The sequence below is a fragment of the Arvicanthis niloticus genome, chromosome 12, assembly GCF_011762505.2.
Source record: "Arvicanthis niloticus isolate mArvNil1 chromosome 12, mArvNil1.pat.X, whole genome shotgun sequence".
Taxonomy (NCBI): Eukaryota; Metazoa; Chordata; class Mammalia; order Rodentia; family Muridae; genus Arvicanthis; species Arvicanthis niloticus.
Window position 1 is genome coordinate 70,808,016 of NC_047669.1, and position 22,233 is coordinate 70,830,248.

Consider the following 22,233-nt stretch of genomic DNA (forward strand, 5'->3'; position numbering starts at 1 on the left):
TATTTTAGAAAAAAAAACTATATATATATACACACACGTGTGTGTGTGTGTGTGTGTGTGTGTGTGTGTGTGTGTGTGTGTGTGTTGTCATTTAATGGATACTTTATGAATGTAGTTTTGGACAGGGAGGGAACTAGAGAGCTTAAACTCTGAGATTTCCACCTTTCCTTTCCTCTTCTCTATTCTTCCTTCTTAGGTAAAAGGGAAGGAGGGAGAAAAAAGGGGGGGTATAGTAATATCTTAGAAACTACAGAAATACAAATAGAGATAGGTTATCAAATTTAAAGTGAAACATTACATAGCTATATCTTACACTGGTAGAAATCTTTATAGTTGATACAAAGTTGAAGTTATAGCCTCTTACATTGGTACAGAATTTATTTGATACAAATTTAAAGTTTGCATTGGTATGAATTTCTTATTGATATGAAACTGGGATTAATATTGTTACTCTCATATAGGCTTTGTGCCTAAATAATACATTTAAGAATACAAGGCTTAGATCCAGGTCCTCTATAACTGCTCTTGTAAACTGATCTGAGATGTTTAAGCCTGTAAGTTAAGGGTCAAATAGCAAATTCATGGCTCTGAGTTTATTGTTAGGGTGTTTTTATTTTTCTGCAATTTTTGTCAAGTACTATCTATAATTATGTATCCACAATTATTATTTTTCAGATGGGCTGCATTAGCAGAATTATTAAATAACCAGCTATCTCATGACATCTCATCCTGCTTCAAACTTCATATTATGTGATACCCTAAGCATACTTGGCTATGTCTCTAAGTTCTTGATTGTATTCCATTTTTCATTTTTCTATTCTGAAATCAATACCATATTATTATCCATAGTTCCTGGGATTCCACTTAATCTATACTTTTTGTATAAAGTAGACATTATAAAGCATATCTAACCAGGGAGATTTACATTTGATAACTGATCTTTCCATTCTAGACAAAATGTGAGTATGACCCTTTAGATTTTTTTTAAAATAATCTGTCTTTTATACTAAGTTTTTTTTAGCTTTCCTACTAACTATTCAACAACAATTTAGTTGCATCACATAATAAAAATTATTGTCTTAGTTCTAAATCTCTATAAGCAGAAAAAGGCTTCTATCATTTCTCTAGTATGCATATACCTTAATTTTTTGTGCCTGTTTACTTTTCTATCTGGAATTTTCTTCACAAGAACATAATCATTAAAACACTTGTTTTCCCCAATGTTACATGATGTTACTTTATTTTCTTCTCTATGTAATGTTTATAGTGATGAAAAAATGTTAAAACCCAACTGCTTCATAGTTCAACTCAAAATGTTTTCATTTTTCCCCTAAAGTGCTTTGTTTTGATATAGATTTAAATTCCTTTATTACATTGTATTTAAGTAGTTTTCTTTTACTGCATTGATTTTAAATATCATCACACTTGTTGATCAATGCATTCAAATACAGCCAATGTCAGAAGTTTCTATGCCAGTTATAATCATCAAGATTTGAGAAAGGTCAGGACACATCAACAAGCAAAGAATGGGTAGGATTCATGGGAAGATTTTCACTTTGATCAAGGGAGTCTGAGTTCAGTTGTTGATTCATTATTGATCTGAGAGAATCTTTGCATTTCCCCAGCAGAAATATCTTCATCTCAAAACAGACACCACAATGACAAGTTTCATAAGATTTACTAATATGTCAGTCAATGTCTACTTACATTGGTTTAAATATCATTTCATTCCCTTTTTGAGACAGGGTCTTAATGTATAATCCTGGCTCACATGGAACTCTCTATAAAAACCAGGCTAGCCTCAAACTCACAGAGATCTGCTGGCCTCTTCCTCCCATGTGCTGGGATTAAAGGTGTGGGCCATGAAACACAGCCTAATTTTATACTTCTTAATCTTAGAGTAAATTTAGCTTTCTAGTTACTAATGCTGATTCTCTTCCTTTAAAAAGATCACACATGACAAGCAATTTCTAAGCTATTTTTATATTCTCACTCCTCAGCATTTCCCAAAACTAGAAAAATTAATATGAAAGGAACACTTTTCTATTTTAGAATCCTCATTTTTCTTTAGTTACAATAATTTCCTAATGAGGACTCATTTCTTTTGTCCTGTCTCAAACTTTTAAACATAAATTTTTCTGAAAAACCTTTTCTATTTTCAGGAATAAATGTCTTTATAGAAAATTCTAGTTGAAAATTAATGCTGAACGTCTTATGGATTTGCACATCAGTTTTGTTGCCATGGTACATTTCTGGCTCTTTTACAGTGCCCTTCAGTCCAGTCATGTCATCTTCAAAAAGAAGGTCACCGAAATGCCTCTCACCCTCTCATTTCTGAACCTGCGCCACCATCAGCAACTGACCAAGATACTTCTAGACACTTGCGCCATGCCGCTTTAGAAGTAGATGAAATTGTCCAATCATTGTGGGATCTTTATAATGTGGAAAACCCTTGGTCATCAGAGGGATGAATCAGAGTCCAGTTTCTTTTATTTATACAGTACACAAGAAATATTCTTGAGCTAATTGGCTATTACCTAAAATGTGTTTGGTTGATAATGTGTCCCTCACATATTTGCTCAATTCCTCCTAATTATCCTAAAGTTTATTAGCTGCAATGGGATTACAGCTTCTCTGCTTTACAGTGTCAATGCACCATGCCTGGTATCAGAGTACATCTGGTTCAGCCATAGCAAGGGGCAAATGTCTTCTACCAGTAACACATTTGACTTGAACATGTATTTTGTTTTAAATATGAAAGGTAATTGAGATACCGATTCTAAATTGTAGCACTACCAAAAGGATTGGCATCATAGGAAAGAGACTGTCTTGAAATTGTGTCTACTTTGACTATACTAAAACCATGTATCTAAAGATTTCGGTGAATAAAAACATAAATTATAAAGAATTTATTACTCATACTAAGGACTGTATCTTAGAGAGTCCTATGAGCAAATATGTTAATTAATATCTTTAAATTCTAATTACTGTTTTCTATGTGAAGGCTCCTTTGAGGAAATTCACATGGCAGGCTCTTACAATAGTTCTTACAATAAAAAGTAAATTGCTTTATAAAGTATTATTAATGTGAGCCTTACAAGAATATTGGGAAGTCATTTAATTCACATTTTACATGTGAGGAACCTGAGTTTGAAAAATGGCTGTGTTAGTAAGCAAGACAGAAGCTGCTCCCGACAAATGATCACCCTACCATCAGTGCCTTATCTCCAGCATGGATGCCAGTTTCCAACAGCACCAGAACCTTCACAGTCATGTCACAGTTCATAATCTCCCAGGACCTCAGAGTAATACCCACCCATGGTCACTTCGGGTAACTGAAATAGTTGTCAATATTTACTGCATTCATCCCTGATCACAAACATTTAAAGATCTTGTTGGTCTCTTCTCTTCCTCAAAACCTTACCTTCTATACATACCATTGGCTCAGTTTTCAGATTACATGCATCCATGTTCACCGCAGAAGCATCGTGCTTCTCATGCCTACAGGAAGACTGAGAGTGACTTTATCAGCTTTCTGGTCTGTCATGCTCTTATTCGGAGTACCTAGACTTCAAATGTTCTTTCCCAGAGATGACTTTGTTCCTTTTTTAAAGCCTTTGAAAAATGGGAACAAAGGTAAATGTAAAGAGAGTTTAATAAAGTAGTTCAGAGGAAAAGTTCAGGCTTATGTTGAAAGAATAGGCGATGTGACCAGTCAGTTTCGGGATGAACTATCTTGTGGTTTGAGAAACTTGATCAATATGTTGAAAAATGAAACTATAACAAAATGTATAAAGGGGATCCTATGGGGGATATGAGTAATCCAAATGTGAAAATTATAACGTCACTAGAAGAAAATGCAGAATGTCAAGGCTGGAGAGATTGCTCAGTGGCTTAGAGTACTTCCTGCTCTTCTAGAGGACCTCAAGTCATTCCCTAGCATCTAACAGGCAGCTTGGGACCATCCATAAGTCTAGCTTCAGGGGATCAGAGGTCCTCTAGAGCCTCCATGAGAAATTGTACAACACATGGCATTTGCTCAACCAGATACATACATATAATTAAAAATAAAGTAAATCTTACTAAAATGTGTAGGATCGCTTTCATGAAGAGGTAGAGTCATTCTTTCTAAAACAAAATTACCAAGTCATACAAGCCATGTGGTTAACATTTTCTCCAATTGTGTAAACTACATTATAGTTATAGACAAGCAAATGATAGTCTGGATGACGGTATTTGCAATGTCTAAAAACTAACAAGTGGATTAGAAAGAATTTCTGTAAATCAGTTTTTAAAATATAGAACTTCCCTTTAATTGTTTAAACTCATTACTAACCATAGCTATATAAATTTTAAAAGTTATCATACCTTTCTGTTCTCAAGAAAGCAATAGGAAAGTGTTAGATAAAATCAAGTCTGGACTCAGTCAGAGAAGACACACCTAACCCTCAAGAAACTGAAGGCCCCAGGGCATCTGGTGTGTTTCCGGGACATCCTTGTGGAGACAGGGGGAGGACATATGGGATGTGGAACAGTCAGAGGGTGGACCAGCAGGGGGATAAAATCTGGACTGTAAAAAAAAGATTAAATAATTTTTTTAAAAAATCAGACAAATTTGATATAAAGTTATCAATTTGTCACAAAAAGCAAAGTATAATTTACCAGGAGTTCTAGGCATTCTGAGGCTGTGGAAGACTCCTTCAGGAAGGAAACTTTAGATTACAGTGATTCTTAGCTGGTGAATTCACTGGGCAAGGGCTGTACTGTACCTAATGGAAGGGTATTGTGCACTTATCTCTGGGAGGAAAATGTAATTACCATCTTAAGTGCTTCTTCCCCTAAGGGGAACAATACAAAAGAGAACATGAAAAAGTCTTGAAAGGTGATGGACATGTTTATGACTGTGTTTATAAGCATGATTTCAGAGGTACAAGTATATATTCCAATTGACAAATTATATACATTAAATATGGGCATCTTTGGTACATTAATTATACCTCTTAGAAACCACAAAGTATCCTTGTTCTTCAATCAAGGAAAAGCAAGTACAGTACTATAAGTAAAGGTGTTGATTATCAACCAAGTGTAAAGGTTTAAGGAAGGGAGAAGCCTGGAGCCACAGGCCAGCCACTGAACTGGAGACCACGCAGGCTGTAGAAGGTTATCTTGCTTTAAGAAGTCAGCATGGTCAATTGCTGGCCTTAATTTCTGAGAAACCAGAGTCCTGTTTACAAAGCTGTTACAGATTCCTACACATTGCAGTGCCCTCCTTCTAGCAGGCCGGGGAGTTGCATGTTTTACATTGATGTCTTTGATCCACTGAAGTTGTTTTTTATGCAGAGAGCTAAAGCTCTTTTCCTCCTTCTTTAAGCAACTAACTGCTCTACCCAGAACTGTTCATTAAGGGTGCTGTCTTTTCTCCAGTGTGTAATTTTGGAATCATTGTTAAAATTCAGGTGGTTGTAATATACACTTAAACCTGGGTTTTCTATTATATCTCATTGATCAACATTTCTGCTTTTGTGTCAGTACCACATTTTACTTAGTTATTTTCACCAGGTATACCTTGAGATCAGGTATAGTAATACCTTATTTTCTTGGATCCAGATAATTTTGATTGTCTGAATTCTTTATGATTCCATATGATTTTTAACATAAATTTTTGACTTCTATGAATCCAAAAAGATTTTGTTTAGAAAGGATACAGTCAATAGAATGAAGAGGCAGCCTACAAATGGAAGAGAAATCTTAGCAAAGTATAAATCCAACAAAAGATAAATATCCAGAATGCACAGAGAACTAAAAATACAACATATTAGGAAAAAACAAAATTCCATCCAAAAGAAGAGGCTTTTATCTGAACATAAAGTTCACAGAAGAAATAAAAGTGCCCAATGGCATTTTTTTAAGTGTTAAAATCATTGGTCATCAGGGAAAATCAAATTAAAACTACTTTGAGATTCCATCTCACATCAGGATGAAGGACTGACCACCAAAAATTTGTTATCATTGATAACAAATGCTGAAGTAGACGTGGCAAAAAGGAAAGCTTGTTCAGTGTTGGCATAAGTGTAAACTGGCACAGTCTCTAGAGAGATCATTGTAGGTGTGGTTTCTCAGAAGTTAATGACAGTATGACATAGTTATATCACTCCTGGGCAAATATCCAAAGGACTCTACATCGTATTACATAGATACTTGCTCACATTGCTAGAGTTGTTTGTTTAACTTAGAGTTCCTAAAACAGCCTGGAAACTGGAGATTATTAGTGCAATTGATACCCTACAGGAAGGGATTAGCACATAAGCAAAGTTCAGGTGGGGAATTCTTGGGATGTTTAAGCAAGGATAGGACTAGTGGCTTTGATGCACCTAGGGACACTTTATCAACAAAAACACCTGCCAGTCCTCCAAGATTTATCTCACATATTTTAAAGGACATTATAGTTCAATTACTGAATTTCAGAATGCTATTAATTAATTAATGACAATGACATAAAGGAGTCGATACTTATTGAATAAATTCTTTTATTTAGAAACTGCAAATTTTCTACATTCATGTATTCAAACTGGAAATTTCTTCTGTGACTCTGAAGATAACTGCAGCACAGGCTCAAAGAGACAGTGGTAAGGGTTTATACTCCAAAACTCAGTTAAACAAAATCCATCTTCCACCACGTGCTGAAGTATTAGGTCTACCAGGTGCAAACACACACTGTGACACGCTTTCAGAGGTCCACACAGCGGTCAGGCGTTTCTTGGCCCTGAAGTAAATGGCCAAAGGTTCCTGTTGGACTTGCGCTTGTAGTATTTATTCCCAGGGTGAAGGGAGAATTGCAGAAAACACTAGCAGCAAGAAGAATGGCATTTTCTGTAGCAAAGTGGTCTGTAGCTACAGCATCCAGGGCCATATCCACAGCCATACCTGGAACCATATCCACAACAAGACCCAGAGCTATATCCACAGCCATATCTACAGCCATATCCATAGCCAGAGCCACAGCCATAGCCAGAGCCATATCCACAACCATAGCCAGAGCCATATCCACAACCATAGCCAGAGCCATATCCACAACCATAGCCAGAGCCATATCCACAGCCAGAGCCACAGCCAGAGCCAGAGCCATATCCACAGCCATAGCCAGAACCATAGCCACAGCCAGAGCCAGAGCCATAGCCACAGCCAGAGCCACAGCCAGAGCCACAGCCAGAGCTGTAGCCACAGCCTCCACAGGAGTTTCTGTAGTAGTTGCAACACATGGTGTTAAGAGATTGGGTTTCAGTTGAGTCGGGTATTTCTGAAGTGAAGCTGCCATCCCATCTCCTCAGACCTTTATATACTGACAGGACCAGATTGCTCATGCCTCACATGGACTCCTCTCTTTTTACAGCCCTCTTCCTGAAGTGAACTCACACTGTGAACAGTCATGCTAGGAATTCACAATTTATTTCCTAGCAACTCACACAAGCATTCAAGGAAATACAGAGGTATTTTTTCTGAACTCTTAAACATATGCATCGTAATTTATTCTTCATAATTCATTTGAGGACCATAACATAACAGAAAGCATTGCCAACATATACAGAACCTATAAAAACATATTCTTCACTGTGTCATTGAAGGTCCTTGGCATCACATGCTGTATACTTACTTAGAGTTAAAAGAGTGGCGCCAGTGGCAGCAGTAGAAGACTCACCGTGCCTCCTGCTCTCCTTCCTCATGCTTCATCCCTCCTTCAACAGACCTCTAAATTACTTTTCATGGATACTGGACAAAGAAGCTTAGGTTAACTAGTTACAACCACTTCTGAGTCTCCCCCTTCCCTTATATGGAAGTCTTGTCCATCTGTCCTTCTGTAGGCAAGCAAGGAGTATTCCTCTTTCTTCCCCCTTTTCAACACATTTTTTTCAAAATCCCTATGCCTCAGCTTCTGAGTATATTTATCTCAAACAATTTAAAGGTGAATAGTCTCGATGCAGAGAATTGAAAATGTCTTGGTTCAGTGAGTCACTCATTCGATCAGTCTTTAGACAAATTGGGTGGAAAATTTTTACACAGGTCCATTTTTATGAGATTACTCGGTCTACACTTAGAGTTAGTCAGTGCTTCAATGCTTCCTTATAAATTGTGATTTAAGTAGGAAATATTCCAGATGAGTGAAGTGCATATGTAGATGACAGATTTCAATCAAAGAGTACAGAGTTATAACTAGAAGCAGCATGACTTAATGTCTTGCTGCATGGAGTGGTGATTATGAGAAATAGCCATGTCGTGCGCCTTTAGGCATCTATAAGAGATGGTTTCAGCCAAGGGGCAGAAGCATATTTATGAAGTATACAAATAATCTAGCCTCTATAAAGGGCCATACCATACAGGAGATCTTTATGTTCTTCTTACAACCATGTAACTAAAATTATCTTTTTTTTCTCACTATTTCTGTAGTGATGAGCTTCTATAAAATGACTTCCGTCTCATTCTTAGCTGTCTTAAATATCCCTGTTGGAAGCTTCCCTGGAGACATCTTTCCCTTGTGCCTGTCTCACTTCTTTGCACACTGTAAACGTGTACTACCACAGGTTCAGCTAGACAGACAATCACACCTCGGTATAAAAATCTTTTAATAATTCTAAGTCTAGGAAGGAGTCAGAAGCCACGTTAGACAGTCACAGAGAATTCAACACAAAATTATTATTCAGCAAAAAACGAATTTAAATATACTATAAATATAGTAGTCTAAGAAAGTCTAACAGAAATGTTTGTAAGATGAAAACCTTAGACAAGGCCTCATTGTCATTTAGCAAGCAGACTGAAATCTGTCCTGCAGCTCACAATACTGTACTGGGCACTTTGAAATTCACGAAGAGAGCAGAGCAGCTATCATGGAAAATATTCCTGTCCTGATAAAAATGCAGAATAAAGAAATTTGACAGTGATTAATATGTTTGACTGTGGTGATGGACTCGCATGGGTAATCATAACTCTAATGTTGGGAATTTATATGCATCGCATTCATGCACTTTTTATGAAGGTGTCTCAATAGCACTGATGAACACATATATAAACAAACAAATCTTGCTGTGTAGTCATTAGAAAAGTGGGACTAACCCATTAGAACATAGTGATAGTCATCAGTGAGTTTCAGAAATAGACTAGGGATCAGAAAAGGCTTAGCGAGAGACAGCCACTGGTGAAGGAGGAGGGGATGGATAATACTGTCATCTGGTTCCATGTCTATGGTTTGGAGGCTATACCCACACAACAAATGAAAAAAAAAAAAAAAAAAAAACTAAAACTAAAACGAGACTTGGTGGTACAAACTCACACCCCCAGTACTGGGAACTGGAGAGAGAAGGAACCTACAGGTCAGGTTCAGATGACTGATGGCCCTAACCATCCAAAAGAGTGAATGGAATGTTACTAAAACTTGTCTACTCACCTCTATATGTAGCCAGCATATGTGCATGCACATGTCACGCACGCACTCACGCACAAGCTCACACACACACACACACACACACACTCACTCACACACACAGCACAGAGGAGGGATAATATATCCCCCTTCTTTCTATTTTGATGTTTTACACTTCTTTTCTATGCCCATGTGACTGAGTCTTGCAATATTATTGTGAACGGTCACGACCAAATTAGCCATACTTTAGGAAAGGCTTCAACTTGAGCCTGATACAGCTGTCTTCTTAGAGGTCTGCCAGAGCCTGACATATACAGAGGCAGATGCTCACAACTAACCATTGAACTGATCATGGGATTCCCAATGGAGGAGTTAGAGAGAAGAGTGAAGGAGCTGAAAGTGTTTGTGGCCCCATGGGGAGAGCAACAATACCAACCAACCAGAGCTCCCGGGGTCTAAACTACCAGTCTGAGAGAACATAGGGAGGGACCCATGGCTCCAACTGTATATGTAGGGGAGGATGGGCTCCAGCTGTATATGTAGGGGAGAATGACAGTGTCGAGCATAGGTGGGAGAGGAGATCCTTGGTCCAATAAAAGCTGGATGCCCTAATGTGGGGAAATTTGAGGGTGGGGAGGTGGAAATGGGTGAGTGGGTGGGGGCACATCCTCATAGAAGCAGGAATAGGGGGATGTGATGGGGTTTCCTAGGTGTGGGGGGAAATGGGGTAAGGGGATAACATCTGAAACGTAAATAAAATATCCAATAAAAAATAAATAAATAAAATGTACTATAAAAAGAAGAGAATGTTAGCATTGGACATGGTATGTGTGCTCTAACATGTTCATGTAAACTGCCTACAAATAAAAACAGTAGAGGTTCTTATTGTAGATAAATATTTCAGAATGTGTTTCTGTATCTAGTACTATTGGTATGTGAGGTTTGTCATTCACTGTATTAATTTGATGTGTCCAGGTTTTTTATTCAAGTGTAACCCTTCCATAACAGGGCAAATTCCACTTGTTCATGGGAAATGATTCTGATAAAACTTTGTGGATTTCAGTCTGCTAATATACTATAGAAGATTTCCACATGCATGTGCATCAGAATTGCTAACCTCTAATTTTTTTTTTTTTTTGCTTGCCAAACTCTGCCTTACTTTAGTTATGAAGGAAACACAAACAAATATGGGAGTGTCCCTATTCTTCAGTTTTGTGGAAATGTTAGAAATGGTTTTGCTCTAGACATTTAAATATCAGGAAAAGTGGTAGTTGAGTGCTGAGCCCTCAATAAGACATCTGAATCATACACACACACACACGCACACACACACACGCACACACATTTACTTACATGCCTGGGGTCATCATCAGGAAAAGAGCACGAAATGATTATAGGATCCAGAGACTGGAAAGACTCACTACAAACACTGTTTTCTGGATATATTATATTGTACCTGAATGGTATCTCTTACCTGCTCTGATTTTGAAAGACACTATTGATAATTATTATACATTTTATTAAGAAATCCTGATAATATGTGATATTCTTTATTGTGCTTTATATTTCTGCCTATTTTGTGTGATAATCTACTCTAGCTTTCTATTATTCATACCTGACATTCACTTTTATTACATTTTTTTCACCTTTTTCATATGTATTCTTTTAGTGGATTGTGTTGTTAATTGTGAAGTGAGTCTCTGTTGAGCATCAAAGAGTCGAGTACTGTCTTTTTATTCATTTAAGCATTGAGTGGTCATGATTAGATAATCCTAACCTTGTTGGTTAGAGCCATGGTTATGAGTGTACTGATGCTATTTACTTGGGTTCTTTCTAGTTATTCACAGAAACCTAGAAATAATAGAGGTAGGTTGTTTCGAAGCTCATCACAATGTGGTATTATTCTTCGTAGGTCCACAAGAACTTGGGCATTATTTTTCCTGGGTTTGCAGACTACATGACCCTTACTCTGTTCTCTAGACAGTGTTTTTCGCCTTCCCTTCACTTATGGTGTCATAAAATCCCTAACTAAAAGTGACTGAGAAAGATTACCCAGCTATATGAACTGTCTGACTAGGAAATCTTACACAGCCTTACATAAACTGAGATCCAAACACTCGAATGACTTCATGACAGCAAAGCATGTAGGGAGGGCATTTTTTTAATGCCCCTCTAAACATATAAGAAACTTGCCGCATTGCGAAGTATATTTTGCTTTAAACTCCAACAATTGGTATAATTGGTCTAATTCCTTACAGTGATACCTAATTCCGTGTCATATTCAAAATGGAAGATTTTAAAATATGCAAAAAATGAAGAGGGCTTAGTCTGTGGTTAGCGACAAATGTGAATACTCACTAGTAACACAGAGGGATCACATAAAAGAAGAATGGCCAGTCAACTGAAGTGACTGGCTGCCTAGTAGATGCTACAGAGAAAACTTTCTCAATACAAAGAGATATGAAACTGCAATTAAATGTAAAAAAGAAAGCTTCCAGCATGCTAATGATCCAAGTGTAAGATGTAAATATTTTAATGAATTGGTAAAATGTAGGATTTTGGGCTATTTTATGGAAAACTATTATTATACAATATTTTTATCACCTTTTTCCCCTTCCATTGTTCCCCTAAGCATCCTCCCTGTCTTTCTACCTCTCCAACCTTGTGTTCTTTTTCTCTTGTTCTTTAAAAAACAAAGAACAAGAAACAAGAAACACTAAAAAAAAGCTCACAAAATCAGAAACTAAAATATATAAGTAAAATACAAAAAAAAAAAAGTTAAACAAAGGCAAAATGAAACCAAAAAAAAAAAAAAGTCTACAAAAATACAATCGAGTTCATTTTATATTGGCCAACTACTCCTGGTTATGGGTGCCTATCCTGAACTGTGTATAAATACATACAGTGAGACTCCACTGGAGAAAACCAATTTTTCCTTTCCTAGTGGTCATCAGTTTTAAATTGCTTCAGAACCCCCACCTGGTTTGAAATAACGCAGGCCTGTGTGAGCTGCCACAGTCTCTGTCACTTCATATATGCATCAATCTCACTGGGTCTGGAAGACACCATTTCCTTGGCGTCATCCACCACCTTGGACACTTAGGATTTTTTGTCTCCTTTTCCACATAGGCTCCTGAGCCTTGAGTGGATAGAGACTCCATTTATGCCTGAGTGTTCCAATGTCTTTCAGTCTCTGCTCATTTCCAGCAATTCTGTGGTGAAGAGGAAAAGGGGGCCAATGTTTATGACTCTGTATGATCACGGGAAGGAAAGCTTCTGTGGCTGTGGCACAGGGAGAAACGTGGATCAAACAGAAATAACAAATATGGATGAATATAATAAGACTTAACTGTCTTCATCATAAACTCCTCCTTTTCATAAATGCCAATACCCAAATGGTTACATGGTGGCAAAAATGGATCTTTCAAGGCAAATTAAGCTTCATAATAAAAAAGATTTTTCAAAGATAATTATGTTTTTATAACCTGAAGTATACAGAGAAGATAAAATGTGCCTTTTTCTACATACTCACTAGCAGTAATATTTTTTTTTCCTTTTTCAGTATTTATATACACAAAATAAGATACCGTATTAATGGTATCCATGTCTAGATACAGAACTCATTATATTCCAGGTGTTCCTAGTACACATAGTATAAAGCCACTGCTTTGCTTTGCTGCTAATATTTTCTCAAATGACGTAAATTCTGTAATGTAGAATTTTTTTCAATTGGCAGCAAACAAACCTTTTCAGATCTGGAGGCTTCCAAATTTCATACTTTTCCAGAAGGTGTGTGCAACTTATAGAATCATCAGTTCCCTTGAGACCTTTTTGGTTGAAGTGAGATAGAATAAATTGTAAGATGGTTGTGAATGGCTGATGGGGAAAAAGAATAGAAATCAAAATCAAAGCTACAAAAAAAAAAAATTAAAAGTCACAAAAAGCCTGTGGGAACAAGTAATCACCTAATAGGAAGGGAGTTACTTTAATTAGCTAAGTTGTTTTTTTTTTTACCACATATATAAAAGAGGTATATATCTGCACAGCTAGAGTTTACACAAGTCATCTTTCCACTGCATAAGCTTTTGTTCACCTGGATTTTTGTTCTTCCCCCCAGTACCCCAAATCTATTGCTTTTCAAACCCTGACTGGATGACCAACACAATAGCTGGTCGCAGCTGTATCATAGGATCAAAGAGACAGTTGTAAAGGGTACACTCCAAAACCCAGTAAAATAAAATCCATCTTCCATGATGAACCAAATTTGTTAGTTTATCTCAGGAGCAAACACATTATGAGATGTTTTCTACTGTCCAGCACAGAGTTGTCAGTCATTTCTTGGGCCTGAAGGGAATAGATGGGAACTCCAGTTCAACTTGCTCTTCCACTGCTTAGTCCTTGGGTGGAGAATTTATGGTACAACCTTCTCTCCTCAGCTACCTTTAACTGAGTGGCCACACAAGACAATAATAGGCAAACAGCAATAAGCAGAAAGGAAGAGGTTCATTACTCAAAAATGTAGATCAAGGTTCTCAGTAAGCTTTGATTGCCTTTATCATCCACCAACCATGTTTTCATGCCTGAAACACTGGTCATGTTCATTACCTGCTTTGAAACATGAACATAAAAGCAATATAGCAACAGCAAGAAGGAAGACCCCAGTCCTTTCCAAGGGCTTAGATTCTAGCATAATTCCTGTACTCTATGATGTTTTATTTCACATATTTCAAAAATATTTGCTTTCAATTAATATGTTTTAAGTATATAATAATTAAGGATAATAATGACATAAAACCACAGAGTTAATAGTAAGTAAATTATTTTTATTCAACGACTGGGATTTTTTTCCACATTTGTATATTCCAAATGTACATTTCTTCTGTGCTTGTGAAGACAGCTTTAATCACAGGCTCAAAGAGACAGTTGTAAAGGGTACACTCCAAAACCCAGTAAAATAAAATCCATCTTCCATGATGAACCAAACTTTCTAGTTTATCTCAGGAGCAAACACATATTGTGAGATGTTTTCTACTGTCCAGCACAGAGTTGTCAGTCATTTCTTGGGCTTGACGAAATAGATGGGAATTCCAGTTCAACTTGCTCTTCTTCTGCTTAGTCCCTGGGTGGAGAATTTATGGTAGAGACTAGCAGCAAGAGGAACGGCATTTTCTGTAGCTACAGCAACCAGAGCCATATCTACAGCCATACCTGGAGCCATATCCACAGCCATAGCCAGAGCCATATCCACAGCCATAGCCAGAGCCATATCCACAGCCATAGCCTGAGCCATATCCACAGCCATAGCCTAAGCCGTATCCACAGCCATAGCCTGAGCCATATCCACAGCCATAGCCAGAGCCATATCCACAGCCATAGCCAGAGCCGTATCCACAGCCATAGCCTGAGCCATAGCCACAGCCATAGCCAGAGCCATATCCACAGCCATAGCCAGAGCCATATCCACAGCCATAGCCAGAGCCGTATCCACAGCCATAGCCTGAGCCATATCCACAGCCATAGCCAGAGCCATATCCACAGCCATAGCCATATCTTGAGCCATATCCACAGCCTCCACAGGAGTTTCCGTAGTAATTGCAGCACATGGTAGCAGGAGGTGAGGTTTCAGCTGAGAAGCAGAAGAATATCTCAGAAGTGTGAATGTCAACCAGTCACCCTGGACTTTTATACCCTACAGAGATTGATGGCTCATGCCTCACATGGGCTCTCTTCTCTCATTTTACTACCATGTGTTTAAAATGGATTCATTCTCCAACAATTTAGTTAGGAATTCACAATTTACTTACTACTACTTTAGGAACTTTAAAAAGCATTAAAGAAAATAATAATAATAATATATATTCTCAAAATTGAAGCTTAAGAAACTATAACTTACCCTCTATAAATTCATGTCATGATCATGACACAACATAACACATTATCAAATATGTATGACCAATAAGAATGTGTTTGTTATGTTTTTCAAGGTCCTTGGAAATAATCACCATTAACAGCTGTAGCAGAAGAGTCATTATACCAGCCTCGATTTTACCACTAAAATCAGCCCAAATTACTTTTCATAGTTTTTTTTTTACAAAGACTTGAGTTTTAAAACTACATCTACAGATAGAACTCAATTCTTTCTTAAAAAAAAAAATGACTTGGTAACTCCATTATTCCCTGCCTGAACTCTTTCTATTAAATTCTTCACTCATCAGTTCTAAAATGAGACTTAATCTTATCATTGACTGACAAATGCTTCCAATGGTTCCTACCTAAAGGATTAATGATGTCTTGGCTCAGTTTTTTTTATTGTTGTGTTTCATCTAAGTCAAATTCTTAAACATGAGTCAATCTAGGCAATTGTTCAACGCATGCTCCTGCTAATGCAGTATATAAATAAATATAATTACTTTTCTCTAAAATATAATTAACCAAGAGTGAATGCTTCCATATGGGTGGAGTAGATGGGTAAATGAAAGATTTTGATCAAAGGATCTGTTCTAAGAGGAGTCTAAGTAAGGACACAGCTCAACACAATAAAAACAATTTACACTAACCCCATAGCCACCACCATTACAAACAGAAAGAAACTCAAAGCAGTCCCACTAAAACAAGGGCCAAGACAATGATTCCATACCTGTGCAATATAATGCTTGAAGCCTTAGCTACATTAATAAGACAACTCAAAGAAGAGCAATTAGAGACAAACGACAATGAAAGAAGGCAAAGTGTCCTTATTTGTAGATGATATGATTTTATACATGAGACTCTGTAGAGACCTCACCAGAAAATTCCTACAGCTGGCAAGTTCTTTGAGGAAAGTCACACGATACAAAATTAAGAAACAAAAGTCAGTAGCCTTTCTATATGCAAAATTACACGACATTGATACAAGAAATTGAAGAAGACGTCAGAGGATAGAAAAAATGTACCATGCACATAGATCAGTGGGATTAATACTGGAGTTCTAAGTATAAGGCGTATTATACTTAGAACTCCAGTATTAAGGAGTATAGTGTCCTACTGCACAGAATGTGGATCATGGTAGATAACCCATGAGTCACGTTTACCAGTGTTTCTGGAAGAATAGATTTTTAAGTGTTTTCACATTAAATATTGCAAGTCTATATGGCATGTTATTAATGTGAACCTTCTTGGTGGAATAATTCAATGGAATTCTCCTGGCCTCTTCTCATTATTCTGCTCGTAACATGATCTCAACAGTGTATTTAATACATTTTGCGAATGTGACATGTATGGTGGTTGACACTTCTGGGATATGTTTTTCTCTTTACCATTAACTTCATGCTATCTTTCATCAACTGTTTCTTTGAAAGCATTTCTTTTAAATGTCTCATGACTTCGTCAAATGTCTCTGCTTTGAGACTCACGCTGGGCGTGTTTTAGTATGTACCTTTGCCTCTTTCATTACACAACAGTAAATTTTGTGTCTTAGCACTGATTCAACTACAGTAGATGTGAAAATGATCCCTAAGCTGAAGATCTTCTAACCAGTCAAGCATAAGACATATAGGGAGTTTAACCAGTTTAGTATTGAAATTGAAAAAAAAATCCAAGATAATGAAACCCAAAACTACGATATATGAGTAAATTAATATAAAACTTTAAAAATATTCAAGGATGAAAGATCTTAAATAGGATACTGAATACATTGTATAAATACTTCAGAGAGATGTTGTAACATAGTTACCAAGATTTTATTATGAACCTAAAAATAATAAAAAGAGAGTAACTATCATATCCCATGTTGCCATCACAAGCTTCTCGATTCTTTCCTTCTCCAGGCAGGTCATAATTCTTTTTCTTTAGCACAACTCTATGTTAAAGTCCTCATAAGTTTTTCCTATAAAGACATTAACCCTTTATAATAATTAGAAAAGTTATCAAAATAGACTCTCTTTACAGGGAGAATCTTTACTATTTTAATAAGTTCATCATTGAAATACAATTAAGTCTATTTCCTAAAAACAACTTTGTAAGATTAATCAGACCACTCCCATGTTTGTGCTGTAAACCAGAGCTTCCCATGGAAATAGTACCAATCAGTAGTTACTTTAGATGACTAGTAAAGAAAAATGGATTTAAAAAAGAAAAGTTCTAACAAAAGCATACACAATTTCATTTAGTTATGAGGAACAAGCTTTAATGCCTTGTAAAACAGAATTGAAATTATAGAACAATGTACTGTATATCTCAACAATGCCAGAAAGCTGTTTTTAAGGAACTGAAAATATTTCAGTAGTTAAGAGACGTGCTACTCTTACAGAGAACCTGGATTCAGTTCCCAGCACCCACAATGGATGGCTCACAACCATCTGTAACTCTAGCTCCAGGTAATCAGATATCCTCTTCTAGCCTCTGTGAGACACACACACACATGCACATGCACACGCACGCACACACACTTCATAATAATTTTAAAGTGGGTTTTAAATTTTTTTTTACCTCCAAAATAAATATGTGAGTTCATTGATCTGTCAACTCATTCCATTCCACCATTACACACAGTTTCTCTAGTGTACTCTTTCCTGTCCTCCCAAAATAACATCCAACTGATGTACTTATTCACAATACTTTTGCTGTGTTCCTATAGTTCAGCCATTAATAAATCCAAACTTGAAGTGATGTTTTGGTTCACCTTTCGAACCATTCATATTATAAACAGGTTCCTAATCTACAATTCCTCATTCATTCACCACTCCTTGATGTTTACCTTACTTGAGCTTCTCATGGATATTTCACCCTGAATCTTCACACTTAAATTTACACAGTTCTACTCTTATATTACTCTGCTGAACACTCTGATGAAATACAGTAACACCTAAAACTAAAGGCCTCTTTGCGCAATGGGATTATCAGCAGATATAAATAACACAGAATGACAATTAGGGAAAGTTCAAGATCAGAAAACATTAGATTATCATAAAGAACAACTATGATATATGATAAAATTATATACAATGCTATAAAACTATAGAAGAATTTTCAAATTATGGAGTTTTTAGGAGTATAAACAAATTAGAAATTATGCTTTAAATAATAATACTGTAACCTATAATTTAAAATAAGGAAGTTACTGGTCCAGCAACAATCTTCCCACTATCAGGAATTTAACAGAGGATTGCCATTGCAATATTTCTTGTCATTAAAAGTCAAAAGAGGACATAAGGAAATTTTGGAAGTAATGAATATGTCGGCATGATGGGTCTGAGGATTTATTCATTGATCCAAACCCTCAAAATTAATTAAACTAAATAAGTGCATTTCTTTATATCAATTAAGCTTTCCTAAACCTGGTAAACTAGTAACCCAACAAACACACAAATATTCCTCTTAATGCAGTTACTGAACGAGGAAGACCTTCCACTATAGCATAGACAAGGACTGGGTGATAATCAGATGGGGCTGGCTTTACCTGGAGGTCTGGGAAAGTGGGTGACAGACAGACTACACAGAGGGCATGTAGGTACCTGGGTGAGCAATCTTAACCCTTAGTCCTCCATATATGGTAAGTACTTCCTGAAGTAGTTTATGCATCAGTAGTGAAGACAAATAAGATTGCTCTCAGGCAATAAGTCTAGAGCATAAAAGAAAAGACCAGAAGAATTTTTAATTTGCTGACTCACCTTCCAATTCACCCTTCGATACATGATCTTTAATAATGAATACAGACTTAAGCTTTCTCAAGAGAAGACGTACACATACATGAAGGAAGTGTTGGTTTTCCTAGCTTTGAGTTTGAGACGATGAAGGGAAGAAGGGATTGTTGGCCAAGTGTGTCTGAGATCTTGTGGAATCTGGGGTTCAGAACGTTCTAGCTATTAAGTCTGTCATGATTGCTCTATCTAAAGTATTTTCCTAGAAAAAGCCATGCAACAATGTGTGTGCAAATACATGTTCATCTAATACCTGCAGTAAACAAAACCATGTGCTACTAACCAAAGAATCCAAAGAATAGCAAGTTCTATATGCAACCACCAAAAGAAGCATTGATTAAATAAACCTTCCTTCTCACTACCACAGTGCTCCTTCAAACTTCCAGGAGCTCATAAATACTGCAGTCAGTCATCACCGACACAAAGGACACAGATTCTTTTCAAAACAAATGAAATGCACTGACTGAAGAAGTATTATTTTTCCAACTATGAAGTTATGTGCCACATATAAAACCAGGGTAGGAGAAACAGGAAATGTTGATTCACATTTTGTATGTAACTGACAATCTTCAGTCTTTGATGCCCATTATGGAAGCATTTATAGTCTCTCAGCAACAAGTTCTCTGAAGTGTCAATAGCTACCTACCCTGTATGTGAATGTAGGAATAATAGAATGGAGACTTTTATGCAGAAATCTTGAAATAATTTATTAAAAGATTTATTTTATTTGTAATCATATGTATTACCTGTGTGCCTCTGTATAGATATATGTGCATGTGTACAGTTGCCCACCAGAGGACAGAAGATGGTCTGAGATCCCCTAGAACAGGCATTACAGAATCTTGTAAGCCACCTGATGTGGGTGCTGGGGACTCTACAATAGCACCAAGCACTTGAGAGTGATCTATCCAACTCATGACATACCTTACCAACATGTTGTGTGCTGGCACTCTATCAATGCTAGGCATAATGTATTATGTAACAGCTATATCCATAGCCAGACTTGTGTCCACAGCATATCTGGCACCATAGTAATGACTGTATCCACAGCCCCTACAGTGACTTCCAGAATGGTTTCAATATGAAGTGCCAGAAAGTTAGGTCCCAGTGAAGGGGCAGGATTCTTCCCAAGTTTGTATCTACTATCTTGCAAACACTGTAATTGACAGAAGATTCCTAGTGATTCTGGTAATGTATGTATGTATGTATGTATGTATGTATGTATGTATGTATGTATGATACATATATATATATATATATATATATATATATGTGTGTGTGTGTATACATATATATGATATAGATGATATAGATGATATAGATATAGATATAGATATAGATATAGATATAGATATAGATATAGATATAGATATAGATATATAAATATATATAGAGAGAGAGATTCATTCAATGCCTAGCATGTGATTCACTGACTCAGCTGCTAATGAGAGGAGCTAGTCTCTTCATAGCCATAACATCTGACTTAAGAAAACCCATTATTCTAAGTTCTTCAGTTTTACTAGAGAACAATGTGTGGATCTCATCAGCTAGTCATCGTCTTATGCCAGTAAAGACAAATCTACACTGAAAGGACAGAACAATTAGCCAGGCATCTGAGAATATGACTCCAAAGGTATCTTCTGTATAGCAAGGCTCTGCCAGAGACTAGGCAGTGTGTTAGGAATGCAGGTATGAAATGAGCTTCACTAATTACTTGCACGGGTTTACTAGTTGCTAATTGCTTCTTAGGTGGCTCCATGGGAACCCGAGGACTCTCGCACAGAATTTCAGTGCTTCATCTTCCTGTGAATCCACATAGCCAACAAGACAACATTTTATAAGATATTTTTTCACTCCAAGGGCTATCACTCAATAAATTTCTCTTCAACTCTGTACCAGATTTAACTCAAAGATAGGAGATTAATATCCTCTACAAAGAGCAAATGAATGTTTGTAAGCTATGAATTCCCTCAGGTATTTTATCTGTTTGACCTCAGTTGAGAGTGTGAGAGATATGGGTACCAAATATATAGAAGTCAATGAAGACAATATTGAGGAACATACTACTGTTACCAAATAAATGTATTTTTCTTCTTCTTTTTCTTCTTTTTTCATTGGTTATTTTATTTGTTTACATTTCAAATGTTGTCCCTCTTCCCTGGTTCCTCCTGTATTTTTCTCCTTTAAACTACCTAAAATCCTTATTTCTTACCTTCAAATTATTGAACACTAGCTGTGACAGAGACTTTACTTCTGATATAACACACACACACACACCTTACTGTCTAATCATCCCAATATCACATAGAAGAAATTTATTTCAATGTTTTGTTTCCATGCCACTTCAATAGGGGGGATCCTTTTACTTTTTTTATAGAATAGTCCATCTTTAAAAAACAATAATAGGATTATTCACTTAATCTCTACTAACATGCAAATATTCTTCTGGTCACCCAGTGTGAGGAAGATTAACCATACCAGTTAGAGGATAAAAATAGCTGTTTTCTATTATTATGTAACAAATTATTATTTAAATTAACAGCTTAACACAGCATTCTTTACCTTGCTCTTTGTTCCTTGTTTGTGAATTGGAAGTCTGGATAAGGCTGTCTGGGATCCACATTCAAAGTCTCACAATGCTGCAATAACCAATCATCTAGAGCAAGTTTAATTTTTTTTTTTTTTGTCATATAATTTAAGTAGTAAGAAAACACCCCCATCTTGTGCATGAAACATGCCTGCACTGGAGAATTATCCTTTTTGTTATCTACAATTCAAACAAACTACTTATGCTCTTTTCACCAACCCCAAGCATTATTACTTAAGTGATATCCTGAACTCTCTACTAGGATTAAAATGAAGTTTCTTCCATACATAAAGAGACAGGACACGAGGGGTGTAGGTCATTCGAAACCATCTTAGGATTCTGCCTACAGACACCTGTGAACTTAGTCCTTGATCTTGATAGAAATTACATTTCCTCCTCTCACAAAAAAAGAAAAAACAGTGGCAACAATGCTGAACTGCCAGCATATCTACAGTCCCGAAATATATCTCCTGCTCCCCCTGCCAAGACGGCTCCAACTCTCCCGGGAACAATTTAACCAACTTTTATTTATCCTCAATATTTTAAAATTTTCTTTT

General features: G+C 36.6%; 1 protein-coding gene across 1 annotated transcript; it reads right to left on the reverse strand.

The window, feature by feature from the left end:
• Nucleotides 1-6,845: 6,845 nt before the first annotated feature.
• On the reverse strand, nt 6,846-15,015 carry LOC117718270 (uncharacterized). Its single transcript, XM_076942492.1, has 3 exons — nt 14,637-15,015; nt 13,533-13,539; nt 6,846-6,891 (listed from the first exon to the last, which is right to left on the reverse strand). The coding sequence occupies exons 1-3, from the start codon at nt 15,013-15,015 to the stop codon at nt 6,846-6,848; spliced, it is 432 nt and encodes a 143-aa protein (XP_076798607.1).
• Nucleotides 15,016-22,233: the final 7,218 nt, after the last annotated feature.

Bases quoted from the DNA above. Each gene is read 5' to 3' on its own strand.
- LOC117718270 (XM_076942492.1), bottom strand. From the start codon at position 15,015: ATGTGCTGCAATTACTACGGAAACTCCTGTGGAGGCTGTGGATATGGC.